General features: G+C 39.5%; 2 protein-coding genes across 2 annotated transcripts; both read right to left on the reverse strand.

Annotated features, from left to right (window-relative positions):
* Positions 1 to 7,680: 7,680 nt before the first annotated feature.
* Positions 7,681 to 10,532, reverse strand: LOC128861816 (mitochondrial pyruvate carrier 2-like). Its single transcript, XM_054100193.1, has 3 exons — positions 8,142 to 10,532; positions 8,000 to 8,040; positions 7,681 to 7,932 (listed from the first exon to the last, which is right to left on the reverse strand). The coding sequence occupies exons 1-3, from the start codon at positions 8,245 to 8,247 to the stop codon at positions 7,702 to 7,704; spliced, it is 378 nt and encodes a 125-aa protein (XP_053956168.1). The 5' UTR covers positions 8,248 to 10,532; the 3' UTR covers positions 7,681 to 7,701.
* A 9,439-nt stretch (positions 10,533 to 19,971) lies between these two features.
* Positions 19,972 to 26,752, reverse strand: LOC128861810 (importin subunit alpha-3). The gene is made up of 6 exons (XM_054100187.1): positions 26,577 to 26,752; positions 26,016 to 26,237; positions 24,056 to 24,436; positions 22,936 to 23,766; positions 22,679 to 22,855; positions 19,972 to 20,366 (listed from the first exon to the last, which is right to left on the reverse strand). Exons 2-6 carry the CDS (start codon positions 26,079 to 26,081, stop codon positions 20,262 to 20,264), a joined length of 1,560 nt encoding a protein of 519 aa, XP_053956162.1. The 5' UTR covers positions 26,082 to 26,237; positions 26,577 to 26,752; the 3' UTR covers positions 19,972 to 20,261.
* Between the last annotated feature and the right edge of the window lie 1,104 nt (positions 26,753 to 27,856).

Raw genomic sequence — 27,856 nt, forward strand, 5'->3', positions numbered from 1 at the left:
GATTTAGAAATAATTCATGTTTTGCAAAGAGCTAGCATTTCCCCAAGAGTTACGACAGGGAGAATAATTGGATAGTCCCGACGCGACCGATAACATTGCATACCTCATTATAAAAAAGTTGGGATTGACGGAGCTTGTTCCCAATGAGTCCACCTTCCCATGGATGGATGAAGTGTCCAGAGGAGTCTTGGCCAAGTACAGTACCAGCATGAAAAACCTCCTCATAAAAAACCATCTGCCAGAATCGGCTTAAAACTACAGGTCCTTCCATTTGTGGAACAATATCAAGACACGCGCCATAAATAGGAGGATGATCTCAGCCAAACAACTGACAGAATTGTGCGTGCCAATTATTTATTTATTTTTAACAAAATGGTTTCATATTGGCGAAGCTTCGCGATCGGTTTTAAATTTAATAATTAATTCACAAAATAAAATCTTGGGTTAAGTGAAATAATTTCTTGTTTTAATATTAGACTTGGCAATTTCCGCTAATAACTTCTATTTGTACCATTATTTACATTCAAATATTAATTAAAATTAATTTTTTAAATCGTTCGCAGTTTGTTTCCATTTAAGTAAGAAAATACTTTTATGTTACCATTTTTATCAAGAGGGATTAATTTGTTCCACTTTATTTACCTTCTTAAATACAACCTTTTGTAAGGGAGTGTCAAAAATCGAATGTCACTAGTGGTCAAACCTTTAATACATAATTGAATCATGAACTAAATAGGCATTAGAAGGAAAGCAAATTAGTCAGCGCTCTCATAGCTGAACTAAAAGCGCGCCAGTCCGGTGCTAGATTTCCCTGCAGGGAGTTAAATGAGAGAAATGAGCCAATAAGTGCTCAGACAGTTGATCCATATCGGCCTTTGTTATAATTAGAAAAATAATTATAAATTGGGTATTGCCCAGCAGAAGGGTTAATATTTGCGCGTTTTACAACCGAAAAGATATCTCGCCACTCAACCAAACCAAATTTCGTGCGTTCTCTGCATACATATGACCATTCATATGTATACAAATACATACATATGTATACAATCTTTATATAGTACATCTATGCAAAATATTTGAATGTCAAAAGTGACTACAGCTTTTACTATACTTACCTGTTCAGAAAACTCGAACTTGTTTACCTCGCGGAGCTTTTACCAAAACGTACTTGGTAATGTATGTATATGGGCCAGCGTATGTGTTGGAACGTGTAGATCTACATAAATAAATACATACGTATTATGCGCCATAACGGCGTGGTATCTTCAAAGAGCTGGCTGTAAATCAGATAATATAGCTGATATTGACGCAATACTGAGTTTTCTGGCACAGTGGAACCGATTGTATTCTGCATAATTATGCTGTGAAAATCTCTTCAATAACTTTTTTTCATATACACACAAATGTGTACGTATGTGTACTGTGTGTATATATGTATATTCACACACACATATGTATGTATATTGTGTAACGGAAGAAAGTCAACTAAAAGTCCGAATCCTCAAAAACTATAAATTTTGGGAATGACCTTATTGAAGCAGATAAGGTCTTTTTGCTCCAGAAGTCAGACGACACTGGCGTTGAGATGTTTTGAAAAATCGATTTAGCTCATATTCAGTGCATGTACATATACATGCGAGTGTATTTCTTCGACGAAAAAGCTTCTCATATAAGGTTTCACCCATTTGGAGGCGACATGAAATTGTAGGTCTCTACATTTGTGCAACAAAATCAAGACGCTCACCCCGAATTGGAGGAGGAGCTCGGCCAAATACCCAATAAATTATGTACGCGCCAGTTATACATGCAGCCATTGAAATGATGTAATTTTAGAGTTTTGTGTACAAACAACTTTTATTTTATAGAGAATAGATTTAATATTTTAATTTATGTTTACAGAAGCTGACTATTTTGACACTATGAAGGTTCTTTTGCACCCTCAACTGTAATAGCTTCACGGCAAAGTTTAATAAACCATAGATTTGTTCATGTAAACATTTTCTAGTAACTTGCCAGTAACTTAATTTCCGAGAATCCGTTCTCAAAGAGAAAAATATAAAAAAAATATACGAACACAAAACCAGTAACAATTTGCAAGTTTTACGAACATCTGATTAAATTGTTGGCGGAAAGGGAGAAAGTCGCTGGGCGCTTTCCTGAAAAGTGAATATTCTTATATACATATATACATACATATGTGTACATATGCATTTGAAGTGCTATGAAAATGAAATGAAAGACTGAGAATTACTTACTACAGTGCTTTATAATCAAGTTTATTTGCAGTAAGAAAATGATGAATTTCATAATTTATTTTTGTTATTAATTGGTGATAGTTATGTTTTTAATTTCGGTTCTAATTCATATTGTTTTTGTAATTGAATTTAGAAAATGTTTATTTATACATATCCCACCCTAAATACAAAAGGGTCACAACTCAAAATTTTCCACACTCGAGATTGACTTGTTAACAGTAGCACAGAAAACAAACTATGTGAGATATCACGCTGAAAGTTGCCATGCAAGCTTATAACAGTCCTACCAAAAAACAAAAAATTTATTTTTGCCATATGTCATCCGCGGACAGTTTTATTGATAACGTCTCGTTCATATTTGAGCAGAAGGAACATTTTGAGTTGTGAGCCTTTTGTATTTAGGGTGCGATATGTATATGCATGTACATATGTCACTCATGGTATACGGTGATTATTTTTTAAAATAAATTTTTCATGTTAAATGATTTTCCTTAATTTTTGATATTTTATAAATTTTGGTGATGTGTCTGTATTTCACGGCATATAGGATCTATCACTTCATTTCCTCTGGAAGCTTCGCAATGGTTTGCAAGTTCATCAGACGTGTTTGCAGCAACGGTGACTCGAGGCTGTGGTTCATAACGATACGTTGTGTTAATAACGATACGTTGTATATCTTAATATCATTGCCAAAGTTTAGCTGGTACTAGTCGTGTTAGATAACACAAAAGTTGTTAATAGTTATTCCTAATCGTTGCAAGTAGGCATTCGTTAACGCCATAAAATGATCATGCATCTCTCAAAAATTGAGAGACCAAATCAGTAGTTGTATGCTAGAGAGACGCTCATTTTGTGCTGGAGAAATTTATCCATCACGAAAGTAAATGATTAAAATATTTGTAAATTAACAAATTTCGTTGATTTATATATAATATTTATTTTTTATGGAATCTGATATTTTGTGTACTTTGCCTTGTGTGTCGGCTTGAAGTGTGCAGTTTATAGTTAGAAATGATACAATAAAATGGAGAAAAACCTTGGTGAAAAGATTTTTAGAGGTGTGTCGCAGATCAGACCGTTAACAAGCTCTCAGCGAATTTGATGGAATCAGCTGATTGGCAGACGTAACCGGGGTCATGCCAACTTTTTGTTTACAAAAAAAAAAACGGCAACCAAAGGTACAAGATACATTTTCGCACGGGCATCAGCTGTTGTTTGTAAGCTCGCGCACCTTAAAGTAAAAAAATAAAGCTTTCGTTTATCGCACAATTACTCATTACAATGATACTGGTAGCATCGCATAGCGTGAAGACTGCAAGGTCACGTGAAAGGGTTGAAAAAGTGAAGAAGCGACTTGAGCGAAGTCCCCGAAGTGCCAATCAAATGGCGAGAGAACTGGAAATATCTGACCGCAGCATCCACCGCATACTGAAAAATTATGTCAAACTCAAGCCTTACAAGATCCAAAAGGCGCATGATCTCACACCAAAGCAGTAAGAAGTCAGGCTTGAGAGAGCGAAGGAGTTGCTTCGCTTAGCCGAAAGCGGTCAATTTCCGAACATCGTGTTTTCCGACGAGAAAATTTTTCAAATTGAGCAATTCGCAAACTCCCAAAACGATAAGGTTTATTTGACTGACCGTTCATACGAGAATTTGAGTAATCGATTGGCCACCAAGAGGCAGCACCCACCACATGTAGTGGTTTAGACCGCTGTAACCGCAGATGGGCGCGCTCCAATCGTTTTCATCGAGCCTGGCGTCAAGGTAAATGCGAAATATTATCGGGAAAGTATTCTGGAAGTTGCTTTGACGTCCTTACAGTGGCTCTCAAATTCACCAGACGCGAATTCGATGGATTATTCTCTTTGGGGCATTTTGGAGAACAAGGTCCGAACTAAAAAATTTACCAGTCTCAAGGCGCTGAAAAAAGCCATTGTCCGCGAGTGGGTCAAAATACCTGCAAATCGCATTCCTGCAGCTTGCGATTCGCGTCTGGACCGTCTCAAGGCCATAGTCAAGGCAAAAGTAAATTGATTCTTAATTTTGTTTTATTTTCACACGTTTTTTACTTTAATTTGAATGAAAGACATTTTCCAAACTAAACGTATGGCCTCTTTAATTGTTTTACACTTTGAGTGCCGGACCCTATATTATGAAGAGAATAATTAAATTTCGCTCGTAACTTAATTTTCTTGTGTTTAATATACAAATTTCCGAGTTTTAATCGGTACACCTCGCAAAGCCTTATCAATACCCACCGTTCCTACTTAGGTTAGGTTAGGTTGAAGCGGTTGTCCTGTGAGACACACTCAGGCTCATAGCCCTTTGTAATGCCGCGTGGGGAGCTTGTCCCTATCTCTCCTAAAACCAGTGTGTGTTTTTCAAAAATTTTAAAATATCTCTGATTTCTATAGAACTGAGGTCTTCTAACTCATTAAAAAATTGTCTACCCAGAATAGTAAACCTGCGTCTGTATAGAGCAGGGCAGTGGCACAGTAGGTGCGAGATTGTCTCTTCCTCGTCCTCATCTAGACAACTTCTACAGAAGTCATGTGTTTGCACACCCATCCTTTGGGCGTGTCTACCTATTAGGCAGTGCCCCGTTATGACAGAGATCAATGTGAGATCTACCGGAAAGAGGTTTAATGTCGCATATAATGCTTTCGATGGTGTGGTTGACATGGCGCCGGTTATCAGAACAGATGCTAGTCTTTGCACCTTGTCAAGTTTCTTGATGTTCACACCCTTCTGAAGGGCATCCCACCATATTACAATACCGTAGTAGAGAATTGGCCTAGCCACTGCTGTGTAGAGCCAATATATCATTCAGGGTTCCAATCCCCATTTCTTCCCAATAAGCCTTCCGCAGGAGTACATTGCGGTCATAGCTTTACGTGCTCTGTCTGCGACTGTGAGCCCCCAATTTAGCTTCCTTTCTAGTATAAGTCCTAGATATTTTGCCCTTTCTATTACTTTAAGTGGTTTCCCTCCTAGGAATATTTATTGAAGAGCAGATGTTTTGTGTTTCCTACTTAAAAGTATCAGATCCGTTTTTTCCGGATTTACCTCTAGTCCTCGACTTTTACACCAAAGTGATAGTCTGTTGAGAGATCATTGTTGGAGGTCACATAATGTTGGAAGGTGTTTCCCCCAGATTGCTATTACAATATCATCGGCATATGATATTATTTGATATTGCGCTTATCGTTCGCCCAGTTAGCATTCGTTCTATAAACGAGACTATTGCATTGCTTACTCCCATTTCCGTTAGCGAAGTGGTAATTGCTTCCGGATATATGTTATTGAAAGCACCCTCGATGTCTAGAAAGGCAGCGAGGGTAAATTCTTTGTAGTGAAGTGATTTCTCGACTGTGTGAACTAGCTCATGAAGCGCTGTTTCCACTGATTTGCCTTTGCTGTATGCATGTTGGGAAGGTGATAGTTTGTCGCTAATCCTTCCTTTGATATGCACATCTAGCAACCGCTCTAAAGATTTTAACAAAAAGGACGATAGGCTAATTGGCCTGAAGTCCTTCGGTTTCGTATGTGTGGTTTTCCCTCCTTTGGGAATGAATACCACTTTTACTTCTGCCCATTTCTTGGGGATATAGTTAAGGCGTATCGCTGCCTCAAAAATTAAGGCGAGTGTAGGTGCAATCATATCTTTTGTGTGTTGCAAATCAGCGAGAATGATTCCATCAGGTCCCGGTGATTTGTAAGGTTTGAAGCTGCCAATGACAAATTGTATGTTGCCCTCCGTTATGAAATCTATTGGGGGATTCTCGTAGTGAACTATAAGGTGGGTTCTACTGTCTTCATTGCAGAGACAACCTGGAAAGTGCGTCTGCATTAGTAATTCTAGTGTTTCTTCACTGCTGGTTGTCCAATTGCCATTCTCTTTTATGAGGTAGCTAGGGTTACTGGGACTTGTTGATACTACTTTCCGGAATCTACTGGTCTCCGAAACACTTTCTATCTTTTGACAGAAGTCTCTCCAAGACGCCGTTTTTGCTGCCCTTATGGCATAATTAAATCTACGCTGGCATTCTTTGTATCTGTCCCACGAGTTGGTTCTCCTCGCTTCGTTATACATAGTTCTGCATTCCCTTCGGAGGTTTGCTATATCAGTGGACCACCATGGAGGTTTCGGTTTTCCTCTTCTTGTTCTCTGAGGACATGCTGCTTTCGCAGCTTGTTGAAATGCTGAAGTCAGCTCATCAACCACTGAGTCGAGCTGTGGCTCGGAGTTAATTGTGTATCTCGCTGCTGGGAGATTGCTGGATAACGTGGTTTCAAACATCCCCCAGTTTGTGAGTCTGCGGCTTATAACCGGCTTGAACTGTTTAGTTGGCAATGAAATGGTGTGCATTTAGTACCTATGATCTGAGAAGGAGTTGTCTGTAGACACTCTCCAGTCCTTTAAAATTTGGGACCCTCGTTCATTGACACACGTGATGTCTAGAACTTCACTTCTCGTAGTTGTTACAAAAGTAGGGGTATCACCTATTTTACTAATATAAAGATTGTTACACATAATGAATTCAAAGATGTACTCACCACGTGCGTTTGTGTCTGAACTGCTGAGATGATGATGTGCATTAGCATCTGCTCCCAATATGAATGGGGTGCCACATCTCGATGCTTCATGAACTGCGTCTCTTATGAGTTGTGGTGGAGGTGGTTGCTCCGCGTCGTGTGCCATATAAGATGAGGCAAGCCATATAGTCCTTCCGCAGGACTCCACTGCCGTGATTACGTTATCCGCATCGCTAAATTGGATTAGTAAGTATACATTAATACATTTCTTTGCTAGTATGCACGACCTGGGTTTACCTTTGTCAGTGACATAAACCAATTTGTACTCTCTGCTGCTCAAACCGCAAACCCGGTCTTTTACGACCCATGTTCTTGAATGAGCACGATATCCTCTTCTCTTTCTGCGAGACGGAGGATGAGTGCGGCTCAGGCCGCCTTACTGTGGTGAAGATTGATTTGTACAATCCTCACCATCGCTTTTGTACGTTATTGAAGGGCAGCCAACCACGGTTTGGTCTGCGTTCTCTTCATCGGATGTAGGGAGGAGAGACTCCTCATTCTCCATAGCAGAGAGATCGGAGTATTCCCCTCCATGTCCTCTAAGGTAACCCTTTCGAAGAGTTCGCCTACCATGCCGGAGTTGGAAACCACCTCATCGTTGTCTGTGACAACCTCGTTCAGCGTCAGAGTCAGCGTTTGGAAGCCGTAGTTGATCTTCCATTTCCTGTTGGCAAGTGGAGGCCAGAGGCTCCTATTGATTAAGTCCCAGTTTGCTTGAGAGATCGCACCATCATGGGAACTGCGATCAATCACCGCCCGTTCCTTCTTACTTTACCAAAAATTCTTAACAACTTTTATAGAAAAAAAACACAAACACACATGCATAAATTCGCACGTTTAGCAAAACCTTTTAATCAGATTTATTTTTTAAGCTCTGTTGGTATTGTACTGCGCGTGCTATTTGATACATTTGGGTGAGTGCGACAAAAACATTTACCGAAAAAAGTGACCAATTTTTGGGAATAATAACCAATGAGTATCGAGACCAAATTAAACCAGTTGTGGCTAAGACCGCGCATTGATTAATCGACAATAAATGCACTGGACGATTTATATCACCAAGGCCAGCTATAACGAGTGCCTGGAATTTTGTATATGCTTATGTATTATATGTATATTTGGGTATTTATAGATGAGAGACAACATACCCATTTGCCTAATGGTGCCCAGAAGAATATCGTTTTTGGACCTACATGGATACATATGTGAATATAAACAATTTTGTTTTTTGTATTATCTGCTTTACTTTTAATTCTTTATTTCACTATAATGCATTTTTGATTCGTTCACCTGCTGGATGCTCCCACAAAGGACGCATAGGGCTTGGTACAAATTTGTCAGCTGTCCCAATTATGCCATTGTATAGGCGGGAAAGGAGTCCGACTTTTCCACTCATTACTAGAAATTTTGGGTTTTTTGGAGTTGTTTAAAATTTTTCTGATATTTATAATAATTTTTAAATATTTGACTTAACAAAATTTACATTTTTTTTGTGCTTTTATTATGAAGTGATAAACGTTTTGAAGGAGAATATAGTGAATAGAACATAAGTTTATATTTGATTAGTGACGCGCCTAAAAATATGCAACCTGCATTACAATTTACACTCTACTACATACTAAAGTCGCCAAGAAAATGAATTAAATCTAAAATATGTAAAACCTGCAAGCCAACACAGTTTTTGTTTATATGCGCTAGTGAGCAGAATAGGAAATATTTTTAATCAAACAACAACGATATGGTATTAAGTTAACCCGGAACCAAGAAACTTGATGTGCTCGAACACATTGATCATTGCAGACATCGAAAGTCGCTTGAATAATCCAGCCGTTATTTTTGAATTCACTACTCGTTTGGGTATGGAAGCATTTTTCAACAAACCAATTAATATTGTAGTCAAACAACCAACCGGAGCCGACACACTCACAGCGAAGAAAAATTGTCGTCTTTGTCTTCAAGGAGTCAAAAAGCTTCGTCAAAAAACTCGTTTCATTTCAATCCAGTATGTCACAGCACTCAAAAATCTTTGATACATGTTTTGCTTGCCTTCCACTGAATCCATAAATAAATATCATTTCATATTTTAGCATAAATTTCATTATAATCAATTTTTTTTTCTTCAACCTTCTTCGCAATGAGTTGAAATAAAGAACAAACCAAAATACTTTTACTTCGGTAGGTAGCTAAATGCATGCCAAAAACAAAAAATGAAACCATGAAAAAGGTAAGAAATTAAAGATATTTACCTGCGATGCTTAAAAATTAATTACAAATGTGGCGCATTTGCCACATATTCTCATACAAATGTATGTAGACCCGGGGGCATGTAGACCCGGGGTGCCCAACCGCATGTGTACCTTTTTAAATATTGTTGTTCTTCCTGTTCGAGGATGCTTTTTAAACGGTTATATCCATAAATCGATAGAAATTAAGTTTTGGGAAGCTAACTGGAAGCTCAAGTCGTTAGCTGTAATAGAAATATGTTGAATTCACGTCCAAAGTTGAAAAAGCCAATTTGATCAGACTTGGGTGCCCCAAGGGAGGGTTAATGCTTGCTTTATTTTGAAGCTACATTTATACCTTGACAGTGGCTCAAGCGGTCGGTCCAATTTTGATGACTAGGAACAATATGAGAGACGTGTCGAATATTTCCCTAGATCTCGTAAAAGGGGATTGGCATGTTAGCGTAGACTAATGGCTTGTTTAACCCAGAGAAAATAATCCAGGAATAACAAATCGTATGATGGCGTCTGTTAACTTGCAATTCCTTTCTCTCCAATAACGACCAATTATCTTTGTTGATCCAAGAGTGGGCCTCGTCCAGAGCTGGAGTTAAGATATTTTTTAATAATTTCCAAGCCCAATACGATGCATTATCAAATGTAAGCCCTATTGAGTATTTTGAAAAGCGGCATGTCCAGACGAACTTTTACAAGGATATGTTATTTCATCAGTGGATTGGCGCCTGATGGTCAAAGTGAGTGTATTTGTATCTGCTCTCACTCGTCTCCTTTCAGCTAAAATTTGAATAGAGCTTTGACTGCTACTGAAATATGTATCCATTTCGTCGGTACTAAATTCGATTTCCATGTTCTTCTCTGCCTCAGAAGCTACATCTTCAACAGATTCATTGAAATCACTGTTATTTATCACATTGCATCAGGATGAAAGCCTCAGTGGCCAGTGGTTCCGCCTAGACACACCATCATCTACAACTTGCCCATGCTCGACACTTTCATGCTCATTCCCATGGCAGCCGGTTCTACGTTACCGGAATGACTCGGGTTTTTATTCCCGACCAAGGGCTGCCGCCCCAGTATACTAGCCCTGTCTAGTGTACCGTATTTTACCCCAAATCTTTCGTCACAGGAGCAACTCATTGCAGCCAGTTTGCTCCAAATATTTCTCTTCCGGGCTGGCGTCGAACCCAACCCCGGACCTGAAGTATTCTACTGCTGCATTTGCCACAAACGGCTCCACCCGAACTCCACCTCGGTTAGGTGTAACCAGTGCAACGGGTGGTGCCATCTTAAGACCTGCTCAGGCCTTAAGACACACAGGGAGTGGACCACAAGGTATGTGTTCACGTGTTGCTCCCGCTCACAGGCGGCCCCTGCCTCTACGGCTACACTGCCCTCAATGCCGGCACATCACACTGCCGCCACTAACAACACCTCAACGGTAAGGAGCCCCCAAGAGCAACACAACTCCCTCTCCAACCCCCAACCCCCCTGCTCCTACCCCAGTGCGGGGACAAACCAGCAGCTCTTGGTCCCCCGCACAGTCTTCTCCGTGTGTCAGACCGTAGTTCCTCGGAACTTGACAACTGTTCAATGCAATTCTTGCAGTGGCTGGTGTCATTTTCGGAGGTGCTCCGGCCTGCACACCACCCGTGAGTGGGCACGCGACTACGTTGCCCCCTGCTGCAGAGCTCTGCACCCGCAACCGCCCCCCGTGGCGCGGCCATCCGACAACATCAGGCCATTCCCCATTTTGCGGAACGCACAGCAGGACCAACGCAGACAACATCACGCATCCCTCACCCCCCGAATTATGACGACACTCCCGCGAAGCTTCAAGCTTCTGCAACTGAACTGCAACGGACTCACGAGCAAGATTGACGAGATAGTCGACTTCATGAGTCGGTTCGGAATCAAGATAGCTGCGGTCCAGGAGACAAAACTGCACGCTAGCTCCCCCCTGATTACCAGGGACGGCTACAATGTGCACCGAAAGGACCGCGAGCGAGACAACGGTGGTGGCCTAGCGTTCATAGTACACCATTCAGTGCAGTATCGTCTTATTGATGAAGGCATCGACCACAGGGACAGCACCTTAGAACGTCAAGGTATAGCTGTCCGGTCAGGCGATGCCGAGCTCGAAATTTATAATATTTACATACCCCCTGTCACCTGCTGCCCGGCAGGATATCTCCCCGATATTGGTGCGCTCATCAGGGGAGAAAACCGATTGGTAGTAGGTGACTTTAACGCGCATAACGATCCTTGGCATTCAAGCCTGCCAAATGATCGTAGGGGACAGCTATTGGCAGAGCAGATAGACGATTCGACGTTCAGCACTGTAAACGACGACGCCCCCACTAGGGTAGTGGGCAATTGTAGCAGCTCGCCAGATATAACAATTTCTAGCGCTGGCCTGATAAATAGCATAACCTGGCGACCTATGCTATCGCTTGCATCAGACCACTTGCCCATTATCATCTCGATCGAGAGACCTGCCGACTTTGTTTCCGCGGATCACCGGTCATACATCAACTTCAACAAAGCTGATTGGACCAGATTCGCGGAATTTACTGAGGACATCTTCACAGCCCTACCCACTCCCACCGATGTGCGCGCAGGCGAACGCGCATTCCGCAAGGCGATTACAGCCGCCGCGGCTCGCTTCATACCTGCTGGACGGATCCGGGAATTACGTCCCAACTTCCCAGCCGAAGCAGCCGTTATGGCAAACGAGCGTGACCGCCTACGCCAGGCCGATCCCGGGCGGACCAAACGGGTAGAGCATCTGAAGTCCTGTAACTTCACCCATGGTGTGAGCAGGCTCTGGTCCACCGTAAGGTCCCTGTCGAACCCGACGAAGCACAACGACAAGGTGGATATCACCTTCAATGGTCGTACTTCGTCGGACCCGAAGAGATGCGCGAGCTATTTTAGCCGGCAATTTATATTGCATCCTCCGGTCGACAGATCTAAACGTTGTGCCACCAGACGGCTGCACAAACTGCCATACAACAGTGCACCGCTTGCTTTCACCAGCGACGAGGTTCAGGGGGCCATCAAACACATGAAACCATCAAAAGCCATTGGCCCCGACGGACTAAACATGCTGATGTGGAAAAAGCTGGGTCCATTGGGAGTAGAATACCTCACAAAGGTCTTCAACCTGCCCATGTCCACTCTCATCATTCCTGATAAGTGGAAATTAGGGAGAGTGGTCCCACTACTGAAGCCTGGAAAACCCGCCAACCAAGGGGAGTCTTATCGTCCGATAACTCTCCTTTCCCCAGTAGTGAAGACGCTTGAAGCCCTTCTACTCCCACTCCTCACTGAACACCTGACTCCAGCCCCACACCAGCATGGTTTCCGTAGAGTGCACAGCACCACCACGGCACTCACCGTCATAAACACCCAGGTAAACCGTGGACTAAACCAAAACCACCCCTGTGAGAGGACTGTCCTAGTAGCGTTGGACCTATAAAAGGTTTTCGATACAGTCAACCACGCCATGCTACTAGATGACATTTTACAGTCGACACTCCCGCCAGGGCTGAAGAGGTGGACCGCGAAATACCTGAGTGGTCGTCACTCGTCGGTAGTATTTCGAGACCAAACCTCAAAACAGAGAAAAATAAAGCAAGGAGTACCGCAGGGTGGTGTCCTTTCACCCTTGCTTTTCAATTTCTATATTTCGAAACTCCCCCAGCCACCAGAGGGAGTCTCACTGGTCTCATATGCCGACGACTGCACGATAATGGCGTCGGGCAATGACATTGATGGCCTATGCTCAAAAGTAAACGCCCACCTTTCTCGCTTCTTCACTGCGAGAAACTTAAAACTTTCTCCCACTAAATCCACGGCGACCCTTTTTACCCCCTGGACAAAGGAGGTCAAGCTGCCAATTCAGGTGCACGTCGATGATACCCCAATACCGACGGTAAACAACCCCAGAATTTTGGGAGTCACCTTTGACAGCTTGCTCTCCTTCTCAGCGCACACAACCGCTATTGCAACGAGAGTACAGAATCGCAACAAGGTCCTCAAGTCGCTCGCCGGCAGCACTTGGGGCAAAGACAAAGAAATGTTGCTGTCGACTTTCAAAGCTATAGGCCGACCGGTTCTTAACTATGCCGCGCCTGTCTGGTCGCCTGGAACCAGTGATACGCAGTGGACGAAGCTTCAGACCTGCCAGAATACTGCCATCAGGACCGCGACAGGATGTCTCCTGATGTCCCCTATCCAACATTTGCATGACGAGGCGCACATGCTCCCGGTTAAGGAGCACAACAAAATGCTCGGCAAGCAGTTTCTGCTTGGGTGTCACCGTAGGCCTCACCCATGCAGACACCTGCTCGAGCCTGAGCCACCTCCCAGGCACATCAGGAGACACTTCCTCAACTACGTGGACGAGATCCAGGACAAAACTGACAGACCACTCCAGGATCAGACAGTATACAGACAGGCAATTAACGACATTCATCGGGAGACCCTTACCACCTTCTTAAGCTCCCGACCCCCGAATGCCGTTATCGGAGTCCAACCACCACCTATCGCAGACGAAGAGCTCCAGCTTCCTCGAGAGTCCCGCGTAATCTTGGCACAATTACGTTCTGGATATTGTACCAGGTTAAACTCCTACCTATCCAGAATCGACCCCGACATACTAAACATATGTCCAGCATGTGAAGGCACCCCGCACGACACTAACCACCTCTTCACATGCCCCATCAAACCCACTCATCTAACACCTCTCTCCCTCTGGACCCAACCCGTCGAAACAGCCAGTTTCCTGGGCCTACCGTTAGATGAGCTAGACGAAGACAACCGGTAATTACACTACACTGACAGGGCGAAGATACTGCTACAACAACAACAACAACTTGCCCATGCTCTTCTAGCCATCTATTTTCAACACCTGTGTCAATAGCATTTCGTAGTTCTTTACAGCGGACATCCAATCGAATTCATAAACTCCAGTCGCTTACCAACAAAAGAAGAATAACCACAATGTAATTACTATCAGGAGTCACTTAAGCAACTAAAAGTAATAACTTACTGACGTTTACCTACCAATGCCTAGCCAGATTATCATTAGTTAACAGTTACTCTTAGCTTTGTTTGCACAAGGCTATTTCAAAGCGGAATTTCATAGTCCTAACTACTTTAGTCATCGATATATTTACATTTTCCTTACTTGGTGGTGCATTTGTATCACCACTTTGTACATAAGGGTTAAAACGAAAGTGCTGCAACTACTAAACAAAAGGACTTTAATGAATCTGATTTTAAGATATTATTACATATATAATTTTACTATACACTTTCATTTGAAATGTTTGTTTGTTTACACTTTCTTGACATAATAGTCAGGTATGAGAACACGATGTAGAAAGATGGCGATGCGCAAAGGTGGCGTCAACCGGAAACCGCTACTTTGTACAAGGTGAATATGACAATTGAGTGACGTTAGTACAGACAATAAACAAACCTTTGTGTGTATTCAGAGAAGGGTTAAACGTTTCTTGTGCACTATTTACTTCATCGTTCTTTATTTTCCTCTTTCTTTCGCTTGATCTCCTCTTATTTTCTGTACTGACGTCACGCTCTTTGGGATGGTGCAATATAGTATTCTATCATTCTTGGTATGAGAGCGTTCGACTGAGTTGTCATTTCCGCTTTTGCCTTGCTATCTCTTCGTGTGTCAGAATTGGCCTCCACTTGTAATATATAATATAGGGATATATGAAAAATATTCGAAAACCGAATAATCAGTCAAAACTTTGGCAGAAGCTGCAGAATATTCGATGGTCGCGCAAAGATGCGGTGCACTACACAGCGATAAGGGTTTATGGGGGCGGTGGCCCGTGGTCTCTAAAAAAACCCCCGAGTTATTCCGATAACGTGGAACCGGCTGCCATGGGACACTAAACAGCTTTCTACATGCCCCATGAAACCTAACCTAACCCCTCTCCGTCCGGACCCAACATGTTAAAACAGCACGTTTCCTTGGTCTATACCGATAGATGAATTAGACGAAGACAACCGTTAACTACATCGTACTGACAGGGTTTAGTAAGATGTTACAACAATAACAATAACAACAACAGGGCCGCTCAAACTAATAGAGCGCTGTGGATAAAGTTGTTAGCAGCTTACCTCATTTAAGACAGCTACGGGATACGTTCTGATATCGCCATGGCGGACAGCTTGTCAAAGAGCATACAATTATGATCAGCAAGTAGTTTCTATGGGGTTGCTACCAAGGGAACCACCTCTACACACTTGGTAAAGGCAAGTGCTTGCTAGACCTCCTAAAGCTGGAAGACGTATTTCAGCAATACATACTCGCAACTGCTGGACTTAACGGACTGCCGGCATTTATCAGGAGTCAACTAACACCTTCCTACGCTCTCACCAAAGTAGCACTTGTTGGCATGAGATATTCTACGTTAGATTTCAAGGCTGACATTGTTATCGATGTTAATGCTGGTTTCTAGATAAACGAAATCTCTTACAACCTCGCAATCACAACTGTCAACAGCGACGTGGGTGTCGATTTTGATTTTTTGTTGTACTTGGAAATAACTTCCTTAATAGTTTGCTTATGTTCAAAGTATATTCTGCCACAATTGAGGGATGTGAACAACCTTTTCAACTGAGAGGTGTCAGATCATCGGCGTTCCCACGACAGTCGGTTCTACGTTACCGGAACGACCCGGATTTATATCTAGCCAAGGACTGTCACTTCAGTAGCATTCCCCATATATGTATGGGGAATGTTTATGCTGCTACAACAACAACGTGGGTGTCGATACGCGAGTGCGCCGATATTTGTTAGATGACAGAAGGTACTCCGTTTTGTATGTCCTATATGTGAAGAAATTCTGCACGATACTAAACCACACGATACACATACCTACTCAAACCAACCAAACCATATTTAAAAATTCAAAAATTTATAGGAAATATTTTACGACGTTACTACAACCAGCACATCTTTCCCTACGGTCCGACACAGTGGAAAGGGCAACGTTTCTTGGGTATACCGTTAACCTCAATTACAACACTAAGGGCTGCATATAACTAGACAGGGTTTAGTAAGGTTGCAACAACAACAATAACAATCTCTTGCTTCCCCCCAACATTCAGTTCGACATACATACGTTACCGGAAACACTAGAATTTGTATACGGCCAATTCAGCAACATTCTAAAAAAAAAAACTTTTCAAAGCTTATTTACATTTATAAAAACAAAATTTCAAACAACTCTTCCCTTTCAAACCTCACAATACACACCGTACAGCGAAGTGAGAACAAAACGCTAAATGTTATATATTTACTTCCCTTTCTTTTTTTTTAATAAAATTTAATTTAAATAATTACTTTATTTCGTAATTGTCGAATGCAAGTATTATATTTTTGAAATATATGCTTGCTGCACTATTATTAATATTTATCTTAATATTTTTTCGTATTAATTAATTTGATTTTCTTTTTAATTTTTATTTTCACTGCACGAGTTTCAAAAAAAAAAAAAGATTTATGTATATTTGTTTTCGCTATCTTTCTTATGGTGAGTTTAATTCTATGCCAAAAAACTCTGATTTTATCTGTTTTCTGCTTTTACCGCTTACTACCTAATTCTTTGCTTTATTTGCGTTCTTAACTTTTTCTCTTGCTTCGTACGCATTTGCATGTGTTTATGGTGTATACAGATTTGCGTTATCAGTGCGTTGCATTTTTTGTTCGCTTTCCATTCTTTGTGTTGTTGTTGGTGTTTCTGTATTGTATATATTTTCATCATTATGCACGTGTGCTGCCATTTGGACTTTAAAATTTTATCAATAAAGTTTTTTTTTCATTTTAAAATCTGCTTTTCGCAGCTTTAATGGCTCTCAGAATATTTTGTTTTTGTCTTTTCATTTTACATTCTGCTGCTGATATTTGTAGTACGTAAATTTACATTTTCTTTTCATTGAGAATGTGTAAGTGTGAGTTCTCGCGCAGTTTTTAATCTTACGTTCTGTAATTATTACTTTTTTACCTCAATTAGCGTGCGTTTAAAATGTTACTGTTTTCTTATCTTTCAAACATTTATTTGGGTTTGTTCAAAACTTGACATTGCAAACTAAAAAATTAGTTTATTAGGGCAGAAATGTTGATGCATAAATAATTTCAGTTTTTTAAGATAAAATCAAAGAAATAAAACAGTCTGCTTGAAATATGTTGTGCAGTGCAACTTTTTGTAGAGTGGGTTGAGGAAGAGAGGTTGGTTTGTTATGGAAAAAATGGTGCCACAGCCCTTTGCATATGCCAGACCTTATATTTAGGAGACAGAGTAGTGAAAATTAATTTAAAAAAATAAACACAAGTAGAAATAACTCACCAAAATAGTTAAAAAATAAAAGGAAGAAAATTAAATGATACAACGAATTTACAAATGGTATGTAAAAAAAGATTAAACAAAGGAAACTCCAACCAGAGTAATCACTGAACTCTCAATTCTCTGGACTCTGGACAAAACTACTAAATTAGACTAAGGGCCAGTTCTTTAGTGTTAGTTAAGCTTTGCTTTCTAGTTAAACTAGGTTCATTTTACTGGGTTAAACACAGTAGACAAGCACTGAACAATTGGACCTCTCCCGTATAACGTAAAAATCACTGATAATCAAATTTAAAAAACGGCTTAATTCAAAAAAGCGGCTTCGTGAAAAGTCCACAGAAATGTATGTATGTAAGTGGTATATCGTAGCTAAGCTATGTGTCGTTCATAAAATTGTGAGCGATCCCCCTTTTTTATACATTGTTATGGCATGTGTTAAATTTACAAATAAAAAAGAAACTTTTTACGTAAATAAATTATTTCATCAGTTTCGTTAAAATGTTTCGAAAAAAATGTAAACACGCCCCTATTACTATAAACGACACATACATTTTTTTGTACTGGAACTGAGAGCGAAATGTTAGGCTACTGACAGAGAAGATGCGGAAAATGAGTGTAGTGTTTAGTTGCATGATCATGAGCATTTCTGTTGAGTTGATGTGCAGCAGCAGGAAGACGTTAAGATGGTAACCACTTTGCAGCTTAATTAATTGCAAGTTTAAACTTCCAATATTCCAGGGTTAAACTTAACTTTAAGATTTAACAAAGCTGAAATGTGTACAAAAAACAAACAACCATAAATGAGAAACAGTTTTAAAAATTCTAAAATTTCAACAATAATTTAAAATCAATATCAAAGAATTTCCCAAGTTTCGGTTCTACTTTGAGTAAGTTCAATGTAAAACTCAATAAAGAAAAGTATTTAACTACCAAAATGTTGCCTCACGCCTGCTAGACATTTTTTCCCCACTACCCCACTAGCATTTGTTTCTGTTAGTATCATTAAAACATTTTCCATGATTTTTTGGGCAGCGCTTTAACGGTAATTCTGTTTTGGTTGTAAAACATGGCGCATGGAAATTACACCATAAAAAAAAATAATGAAAATAATTTTAACATATTTGTGGCCAAATTAAACTCGACTCCAAATCCCCTATAAAATTGGGTATTAAAAACTTAGCTTAGTATGAAACTTCAAATGTGATGAATTTTTTTGTTAAGTTGTGAGATGTTAAGACTTTTCACCAAATTTAAGCCAGACGACTTCCGAAAAATATGCCAAAAACGGCAAATCCTCAAGTGTAATCTTCTAAGCAAAGGTATGAATATAATTTTTTCGCGAAAACTCTGAAACAGTTCAAAAATGTCTTTTTATCCACATTATTAAACTACACGAATGTAAATATGAACCTCCCCCACTTAAAATATATTTAGTACTTATTCTTGGCGATATATAGTATGGAAAAAAAACTTGAGGCTTATGGCGTTTAGCCTACTGTAGTCGTTGAGGACTAACAAAGGATTTTTTTTTTTTTTTTGTATTAACTTATGTAGAAAATATTAAAAATTTCCCCCGAGATCTCCGCAACTCAAAAGTCTGCCAAATCGGGAATTGCTTATTGAAAGATTGATGCGAAATTAGTTCTCGAGTTTTCAAGGCCAGTCTTTATTATTTCACAACTTAATTTCAATGAATTTTTCACTAAAATTTTATAGTAAAGGAAATTTTTCTGCTTGGGCTATTCAAGAAAAGAAAACCTCGTTAGTCAAGCGATAATAAAAAGTTAATAAATTTTAGTTTGCAGTTTTTGGAAAAAAGAAAACTCAAAGTCTACATGAAATCTAAAATTACCAAATTAAATCGTGAAACCTATTTGGTGCTTATTAAATAATTTCACTTGTCTTACAAGTGAGTTTTATCCCTACACTAGTACACATCAACTCCATCACGCCCACTAACGCTGATTATGAATATCAGATGATTTAACACTTGTTGGTTTTTTTTTAACCTTATTTTTTGATTTTGTAGTCATGATAATGAAGTTGGTTGGGGTTTATGTGTGATGAAAAAAGGTTGATGATGTTGTTGATGCGACAGTAGACTGTTTTGTTGATTTGCTTCATTTCGTTTCTCTCTACAATCTTAAACTCAAAAAATTCCATGTATATATAGGCATATATATATATATATATATATATGAATATAATTTTGTTTCATTTAATATTATAATTATAATCAACTTGGACAGGCGAACTTGGCGATGGCTGCTATTGTTGTTGATGCCGCTTTCTTTTTTCATATGAGTAACTGTTGTTTGCATCTCATTCTCACTGATCACTGCTGCAGATCCTATAAAAATGGTTGTATTTGTGTGATGTTAGCTAACAACAAAATATGCAGTGCAGTTATCAAGATGTTTTGTCGTTGTCGCCTCTTGCGTTGCATTTCCTTAATATTCCTCTTGCTGCTGTTACTGTTGATTTTCTTTTCTACTATTCCTGTTTTGTTGTCGGTGTATATTTTTTTTTTATTTTCTCCATATTTTTTTTTTTTTTTTGTTATGCAAATTTATCTTTGCTGTCAGTCAGTCAGTTCAACACTTGACCGTTGCTGCCGGTGTTGTCGTTTTCAATATTTGATACGTCAATTGGCTGGCGCTTGATGGCTCAACAGTATGTTGTGTTGTAGTTGTTTTTGTAATTGGTGGTTGTTTAGGTGCTAGTCGCGGTCGTGTTGGTGGTAGTAGCTTTACGGTTAAACGTATGTTATTTCTACAGCAGCCGTGCTAATTCAAAAAGTTAAAAGAATTCATTGGTAATTTGCTATCAGCGTTCGGATCAAATTGGAATTGGGTGCCATCGTTGGTGGGGGCGAGGCTGGCTTGTTCCGGCTATATAGAAGAAATAAATAATTGCAAATGATTTATTTATGGTTGAAAATGTAAAACCAAATCCAAGGGTTCGGAAAAATTTTTTGTGTCGTTCAAGAAAACAAACCCAAGTCTTTCGCTTTCGCGTATGTGAGGTGAAAAAAAATAATTACCATAGTCGTGCATTGATAATTGTGGTATTCGATACACGAGTATTTATGTAGCTACAATATTTAGGAAAAGTTGTTAGGAAAAACAAAACAAATTAAAAATAAATAAAAAGGCACATTTCAGTTTAAAATTATTTATATTTGTATGTCTTCCACACTTCAGCACAGTATAAAAGCAACAAATAATTAAAATGGTTCACAAAATAGTGTTGCTAATCGCAAAAAAATTACCAGAATAAAAAATTAATATTCTTTTAAAGCAATTCAGAATATTTTTAAAGGGAATTTAAATATGCAGGCGTGGTTCCTGCGGTAGCATCCCAGCAGGAATTGTTGCTGAGCATAATGTTATGATCCTTAACAGGGAACCTTCATGTGTAGATGATGTAGGGTGACACCAGGATACATCCCGTAGGACGGCTACGGCATTGTTTTGGCTGCTCTGAAGTTAAGCCCACTGCGTTTTACTAGTTTCAGACGTTCCTTTGTTGTTGTTGTTGTAGCAGCTTACTAGACCCGTCAGTGCAATGTAGTTACCGGTAGTTAGTCTTCATCTAGCTCATCGAAAGGTAGGCTCAGGAAACTTGTTGTTTCGAAAGGTTGGGTTCAGAAGGAGAGGGATATTAGATGAGTGGGTTTGATGGCGCATGTAAAAAGGTGGTTAGTGTCGTGCAGGGTGCTTTTACATGCTGGATATATGCTTGGTCTATCGGGGCCAATTCTGGATAGGTAGGAGTTTAGTCTGCTACAATACCCAGAACGCAATTGCGCCAAGGTTACGCGGGTCTTTCTGGGTAGCTGGAGCTCTTACATTCCCATGGCAGCCGGTTCTACTTTACCGGAATGAATCCAGTTTTTCCCCCGACCAAAAGCTGCCGGCCCAGCAAACTGTATCGTACTTGTCGGTATTAGTATTTACCTCTTGTTTATCCCTTCAGTTTAGTGATTGGATTGAAAAATGTGGAGAATAATGCTACTCTGGTGAAGTCCGGAGAGTCGTGCAGGTTTTAGTTGAGGTATTTAAGGGAACCGCTAGAGGATGGCGTTGAGGCTGAAGGCGCATGATGGCGAGAACAGCATTTAGCCACAAGCCGAGTGGTCAATTCCCTATGAGGCTTAAGTCCTGAGCATCTCCCAAGATGGCACCACCCGTATCACTAGTTTCAGGTGAAACCTTGTTTTGGCAAGGTTAGAATAAATAGACTAAAGGCCCAGGGTTAGGATCAATGCCTGTCCTGACGAGAAGTATATGGAGCAATTTTAATTCATCGAGTTTTCCCAGCGCCGATAGTCAAGTGTTGAAGCAAGGCGCATAAACAAAGTTAGTTCACTGTGGCGGCAAGCCTTGGTCGAGAAAAACACGCGTCATTCCGGTCCATGAAACCGGCTGCCAAGGCAATGTAAAATTTTCATTGCGTCGTTGAGTTTGGTCTTCAAGCACATACAATTTCGCAATACAATCCGTTTTTGATAGCTAAAAATCCGGCGTGACGAAAATGTAGAAAATTGTAGCTAAAGAATTGAACTGAAAACTTAGCCTAGATATATTGAACTTTCATCATCAAATAAATCGAGTTTTGATCAGAATGAACATTTTTTCAAAGTTTAAGGAGGCAGCAGCTCCCTGCAACATTAGAACAAAATACATCTCAAAGTTCGTTGTGGAGGCTGGTGAAATGAAATTAAAATACTTTTTATTCGAATCAACAACGTTCCCTTTATTATAGGAATTAGGAATTTTTGGTAGGTCATTTGCTACTCCGTTCTTCCGCAACCCATGAAGCTCACCAACTCGCTCTCCCCATAAGTCGAGAACAGCGAATTCAGCCACTTACTACATCTCTCGTTAAGAGTTTTGATTTTATGAGTATCATTTTTAAAATTCTCATTGAAAACTTGTTGTTTTGTTTATTCTCGATTTTGTTTTAACGTTATTGCGTTTTTTTTTTTTTGTCATTTCGTGTTCTTATTGGAAAGACGCTTTGCTCTTCTCATTAAACCCACTTGTATAGAGAATCTGACACAAATTTATTGCCAATTAAGTACTAATTGGGTTTTTTTTCTTATTCGCATTTACGAACGTGAACGACTCAGAAAGTTTTGAAATCCACACCTTCACATTTAAATATTTCCGAACCCTGCTAAGCCCATCAAAAAACTTACCTCATCGGAGAAATATTGCTCAATGATTTCGTATGCCAGCTTGTAAATCTCAACATTTTCGTGATTTTGTAGCTTCTCAATTTTCTCCAAGCCATCACATTCCTCAATTAAATTAGCAACCTCCTGTACGTGATTATCAGCCATTTTGAGCATATTGTTGAGTCCGTCAAGCACAACCTATAACAATGAGTTTAAATTGCGAATTAGAAATGGAAAATTAAAAACATAATAGCTTCAATGAAAAAAAGCATTCTCACATTGATAACTTGTGTATCCTGGCAGGAGAGCAAATCACAGAAAGGCGGTATGACACCCTCCTTGATTAATGTGAACACCTGATCGCGATTACCGCTAATAGTCAGATTACTGATTGCCCAGGCGGCCTCCTTCTGTGTCTGGAATTCACCTTTACTTAAATTCTCAATGATTTTCGGCAGCAAACCGACATTGATGACCGCCTGCACTTGCGACTGATTACCGGCCGTAATGTTGGAGAGGAACCAGACAGCCTCCTTGCGGATTTTCTCCTTTTGGTGCGACAACAATGCTGGGAAATACGACAACGCGTCGTAGTTGAGCACCACCTGTGTTTGCTCATCCGAGCCAGTTACAATGTTACCGACAGCACGCAAAGCTGCCGTTTGCACCTTAACTTCAGCATGTCCTAGCAATGGTATCAGCTTGGGTACGACACCACTTTCAATCACCATTTGAATTTGATCATTACCACCATCGGTTAGGTAACTGATGGCCCAAACAGTATCAACCAATATATTGGTATCCGTATGATGGATGAGCACATTGAGTGCGGGCAGGATGTCGTGTATGGTGGCGGCTGGTGGTGGTGGATCCTTATTACGGCATAAATTCACAATTACCCATGTGACATTGCGCAAAAATGAAATTGGTATGTCGGGCTTAATGAACGATAGCAGCGGCTGCACAACGCCATGTTTGATGACGTAATCACGCAACTCCGGTCCGTCGCCGATGATGTTACCCAAAGCCCAAACTGCCTGCTCGCAAACATTGGGTGCGGGCGAAGAGAGCAACTGCAGGAAGAGCGGCACTGCGCCGGCAGCGACGACCTAGAAAAAAAATTAAATTAAAAAAAAAAATAATAATACCTTAATAAAACTTGCTTCTTTATCAAAAGCACCCTTCGAGCTAAATAATGTTCTTAATGTTGATTCGACACTCAGTACCCTTTTATTTAATTACTTTCACCGGATTCTAAGCATTCTTTTTAAATAGTTAGTAAGAATCTACGGCAACGACAAATATTTGAAACCTCTGCCGTAAAAATAGAGGCTAAATAAGGTATCAAAGCTACCCTTATTTACTTTATACTAACTAAACACAAAAACTATAACATACCTGATTGGTTTGATCTGAAGTTCCCGATGCAATGTTGGTCAATGCCCAGGCGGCTTCAAACTGTAGCATTGTGTGATCATGTTGTTTTAGACAATCTACCAAAATTGGCAGAATGTCACTCTTTATGAGGTCGTTGATTGGTGGATTCTTATCCGAGGAGAGCAGCTTACGTGCAGCCTGCACTGCAGCCAATTGTTGTTCCGGTTTCGATGAATCAGCAGCCGCCTCGGCCAGTTTTTTCAGGTTGATTGTATTCGGCAGCTGGTCATCCTCATCTGTATTCGAATCCATATTGGGGACATTGCGACGCTTCAGGATCGTCTCTTCACGTTTGTTTTTGCGCAGCTCCACTGTAACTTCATTTCTGCGACGGCGCATCTCCTAACGGAACAAATTTTTTTATTATTTTATATATTAGTGTAATACAAATTGTCATACAATAAAACGCAAACTAATTGAACTGTGCTGGGAAATCTCAATAAAAAGGGGTTTACTGAGCGCATATTGAAGTAAACTTGCGAGCGGATGAAATAACTTGTAACTTGTTTTTGCGCCATTTATTCGAATAGCGAGGTATCAAACTTATAAGTTTGGAAATAAACAAGAAGAACACCAGCAACAGCCATAAAAATATTATTTTTGCAGATGAAAAAACGTTTTTCGGTGTACAAAATGACAAAGTCTATGTTAGCAGTTTTCATTCAGTATAGGTCATGAGCGGGAAGTATCTCGAGATATTTTTTATTTCTGCTGAAGATCGTCCTTGAGGAAAACCAGATTCGGCAACACCGAACATATCTATAGAAATCATACATTCAGCTTTAGCACAATGGCCAGACCGTTAAGAGCCTCTATTACATTTTTTTTTAATTTTAATGATACATTAGTAATTAATAATACATTTAATTTACAATGAAATCTAAGACCTCGTTCCTTACATTTTATCACAATTTTAAAATTGTACGACCAAGTATATATGTACATAGTATATTAAACAACAAAACTTGGAGTAGAAGCGTAAGTCCTATAAAAACGACTTGGATCTTGTAGAAGTAGGCAAACGTAACAAGAAAAATGACACATGCGAAATACATCTTAAGTAGCTATAGCAATAAAGTTAAAACAACGAAAGTAGCAACAAATGCGTCATAAATAAAATTTTTAGAAACTGAAATTGAAAAGAGCAACATAAATGAAACACAGAAGAGACGAAATATCATCTACACGTGATACACAAAACTGAGCGAATAACAGCCCAACTAGACGAAATTCGTGTATATCGTGAGAAGCCAAGAAAGCAAAGAGCGCACAAATGCGTATATGTACTTGTACTTTTGTCTATACATATAAATAAATGGTGGATCGCAATTAGACGACAATAACAATTTCAGATTTTCTTAAGTATCGTTGGGTTATAATATCAAAATCCTTAATAGCAATACGAGACAATATATTCAAATTACATTCCTTAAAAAAACAAAGACATGGATCAGCTCATATTTCTTTAAAACGGAAAATGCGTGTATCCGAAACATATCCGCCGCCCGTATCCACTACTACTATCACTTCCACCAATACACTCTGTCATGTCGTTCACATGAATAAAAGTATGGAGATTGCGAAAATCAATAATTGCACAGCGACAGAGCAGGCATGATGAAAAAAACCAAATGTAATTGGCGAGTGACGGGCGCATGGCCAACAACACGACATAAGACGTACCAGCAACAGCTATGATGGTAACGGTGGTAGTGGGTGCAAGGCAGCATATAGCGCACATTAAGCCCCGTTGCTGCAATACATTGTACATGTGCCTACCCCGCATTACTGCCACTGCCCATGTGCTCATTACTGCTCTAAAAGAATTGCGTCTCATAACTTTACACTTGGCAGCATCATAACCAAAAGCAACTGCTCGCATTTCTTAAAATATTTATTTAGTTTGTAGAACTTTACTTACATCTTGATCCTTGCCCTTATTTTTGAAGTTCTGCAGGCGATTCACGTTCGGTTCCAGCGAAGTCATTTTGTATTATTTTTTCTTCTCAATTAAATTACTACTCACTTTCCCTTCTTTTGTATTGTACAACGATATCTATCGCTGTGATTTGCCTTAGTGCTTCAGCTTTACCTTACTTTGTCTTGTTTCTCTCTATACAAATTTAGTTGTGAAGTAATTTTTCTGAAATGATTTTTCAATAGATACCACATAAAGTAAAGAAAGAGTAGACAATAATCGTCAGACGTCCAGCGAGTAGCGATTAACGAATTTGCAGATATGCGACGAGTTTTTGGCAAACGACGAAAATCACAACGGCGCACATATATAGATGCACCAAAATACAGGCACGTTGGAATGATTTCGTGAGGTTCGGGCATACGAGTTATTGTCGACATGATGACGAACCAACGATGGCAGGCAACGACGAAGGGCGATGACAAAGGAAAACCAACGAGAAATAAAGAAAAATACGAAAATTAGCACTATAAATGTAGAAGTTTCTGCTCTCTAACACCTTACTTTTTCAGTGATTTGTAATCGAAAAATTTGCTCCGTTGTTTTCTTATCACTTTTATGCGATTTTTCAAATTTTTACGTTTTTCTAAATGATTTAAAGTATACAAAAAGTCACGACCGTCCTCAAGTACGTTTCAAAATTCTTTTCATAACTCGACGTAAAGGAACGAGACATGAACGAATGAACAAATAGTAACGAATAGCATATCCGGTATGTCGCTTCTTTTGCAACTTTGCTTCCTAATGCTGCCACTTAAGAAAGAACGATTTTCAATTGTTGAATCAGTGGCAATAACCCAAGCAGAGAGCCTTCGAAAATAAGTAACTTTTGAGCTTTTCTGGAGTTTTTTTGTAAACTTCAAAATACCTCTTCCTCAAAGCTTTTGTGGGGTGACATGACTACAAGAAACCATCAAGAAGAACCAAAATAAGCTAAAATATGGTTTAAATAAGACTCCAAACTAGCTCAGAAATTCATTAGAAATTAGTGCTAAGCACCGAAGTCTTTTTGGAATCATTTTTTAGACTTCTTTCAAATGCTATGTTTCCGTTATGTATAACCAGATGCGAAACTGTCCCTTTTTACGTGAGAGCTCGTTTGAGTACTTGGCAGCAATGCCAATCCTTGAGCAGATGAACAGCTAATAGACGAAATGACAGACGGCTTCAAAAAGAACTGACGAATATTTATTAATTAATACAAATATAATATAATATATAATTAATATACTTAAATAAGTCTATTGAAGACTGTGTGTTGGTTTATTTAAATATTTCACAATTTTCTTTAAAAACGTAGACAATTGAATTGCATTAGAGCTGTGATCTCTTTAGATTGAGATATTTTACGAACAAATTTTTGTTAATTATTTTTTAAGTTACAAAAAATTTACTATTATCTTTGTAAATCGTTTTTTTACATTTATTTTGCTTTACTTATTCTGTTTGTTGTTTAATAAATTTGTTTTTGTTACAACCTTTTTATATTAAAAATTTTTTATATTAAATATTAAAAAATTGCAATAATTTCAATGTTAATAGATTCATTTAGATCTTAATTTTTGAACTTTTGCTTATTTACTCATATCAGGAATGATCAAGAATGATAGAGACACAGATTACGCCTTCCGAGTTCGCCGTGTCGTAAGAGCGGTTGAATAAACAAGTAAAAAGAAGGGGAATTACTTGTTTGTGAAGAAGAAGAGTGGGCGAAACCAATGGAGACAACCAAACACAAGACGTATTCCGCATAAAAACGCACACAAACTGCATTTGGAGGCTTT

This window comes from Anastrepha ludens, chromosome 2 (genome assembly GCF_028408465.1).
Source record: "Anastrepha ludens isolate Willacy chromosome 2, idAnaLude1.1, whole genome shotgun sequence".
In the NCBI taxonomy this organism is placed as follows: Eukaryota; Metazoa; Arthropoda; class Insecta; order Diptera; family Tephritidae; genus Anastrepha; species Anastrepha ludens.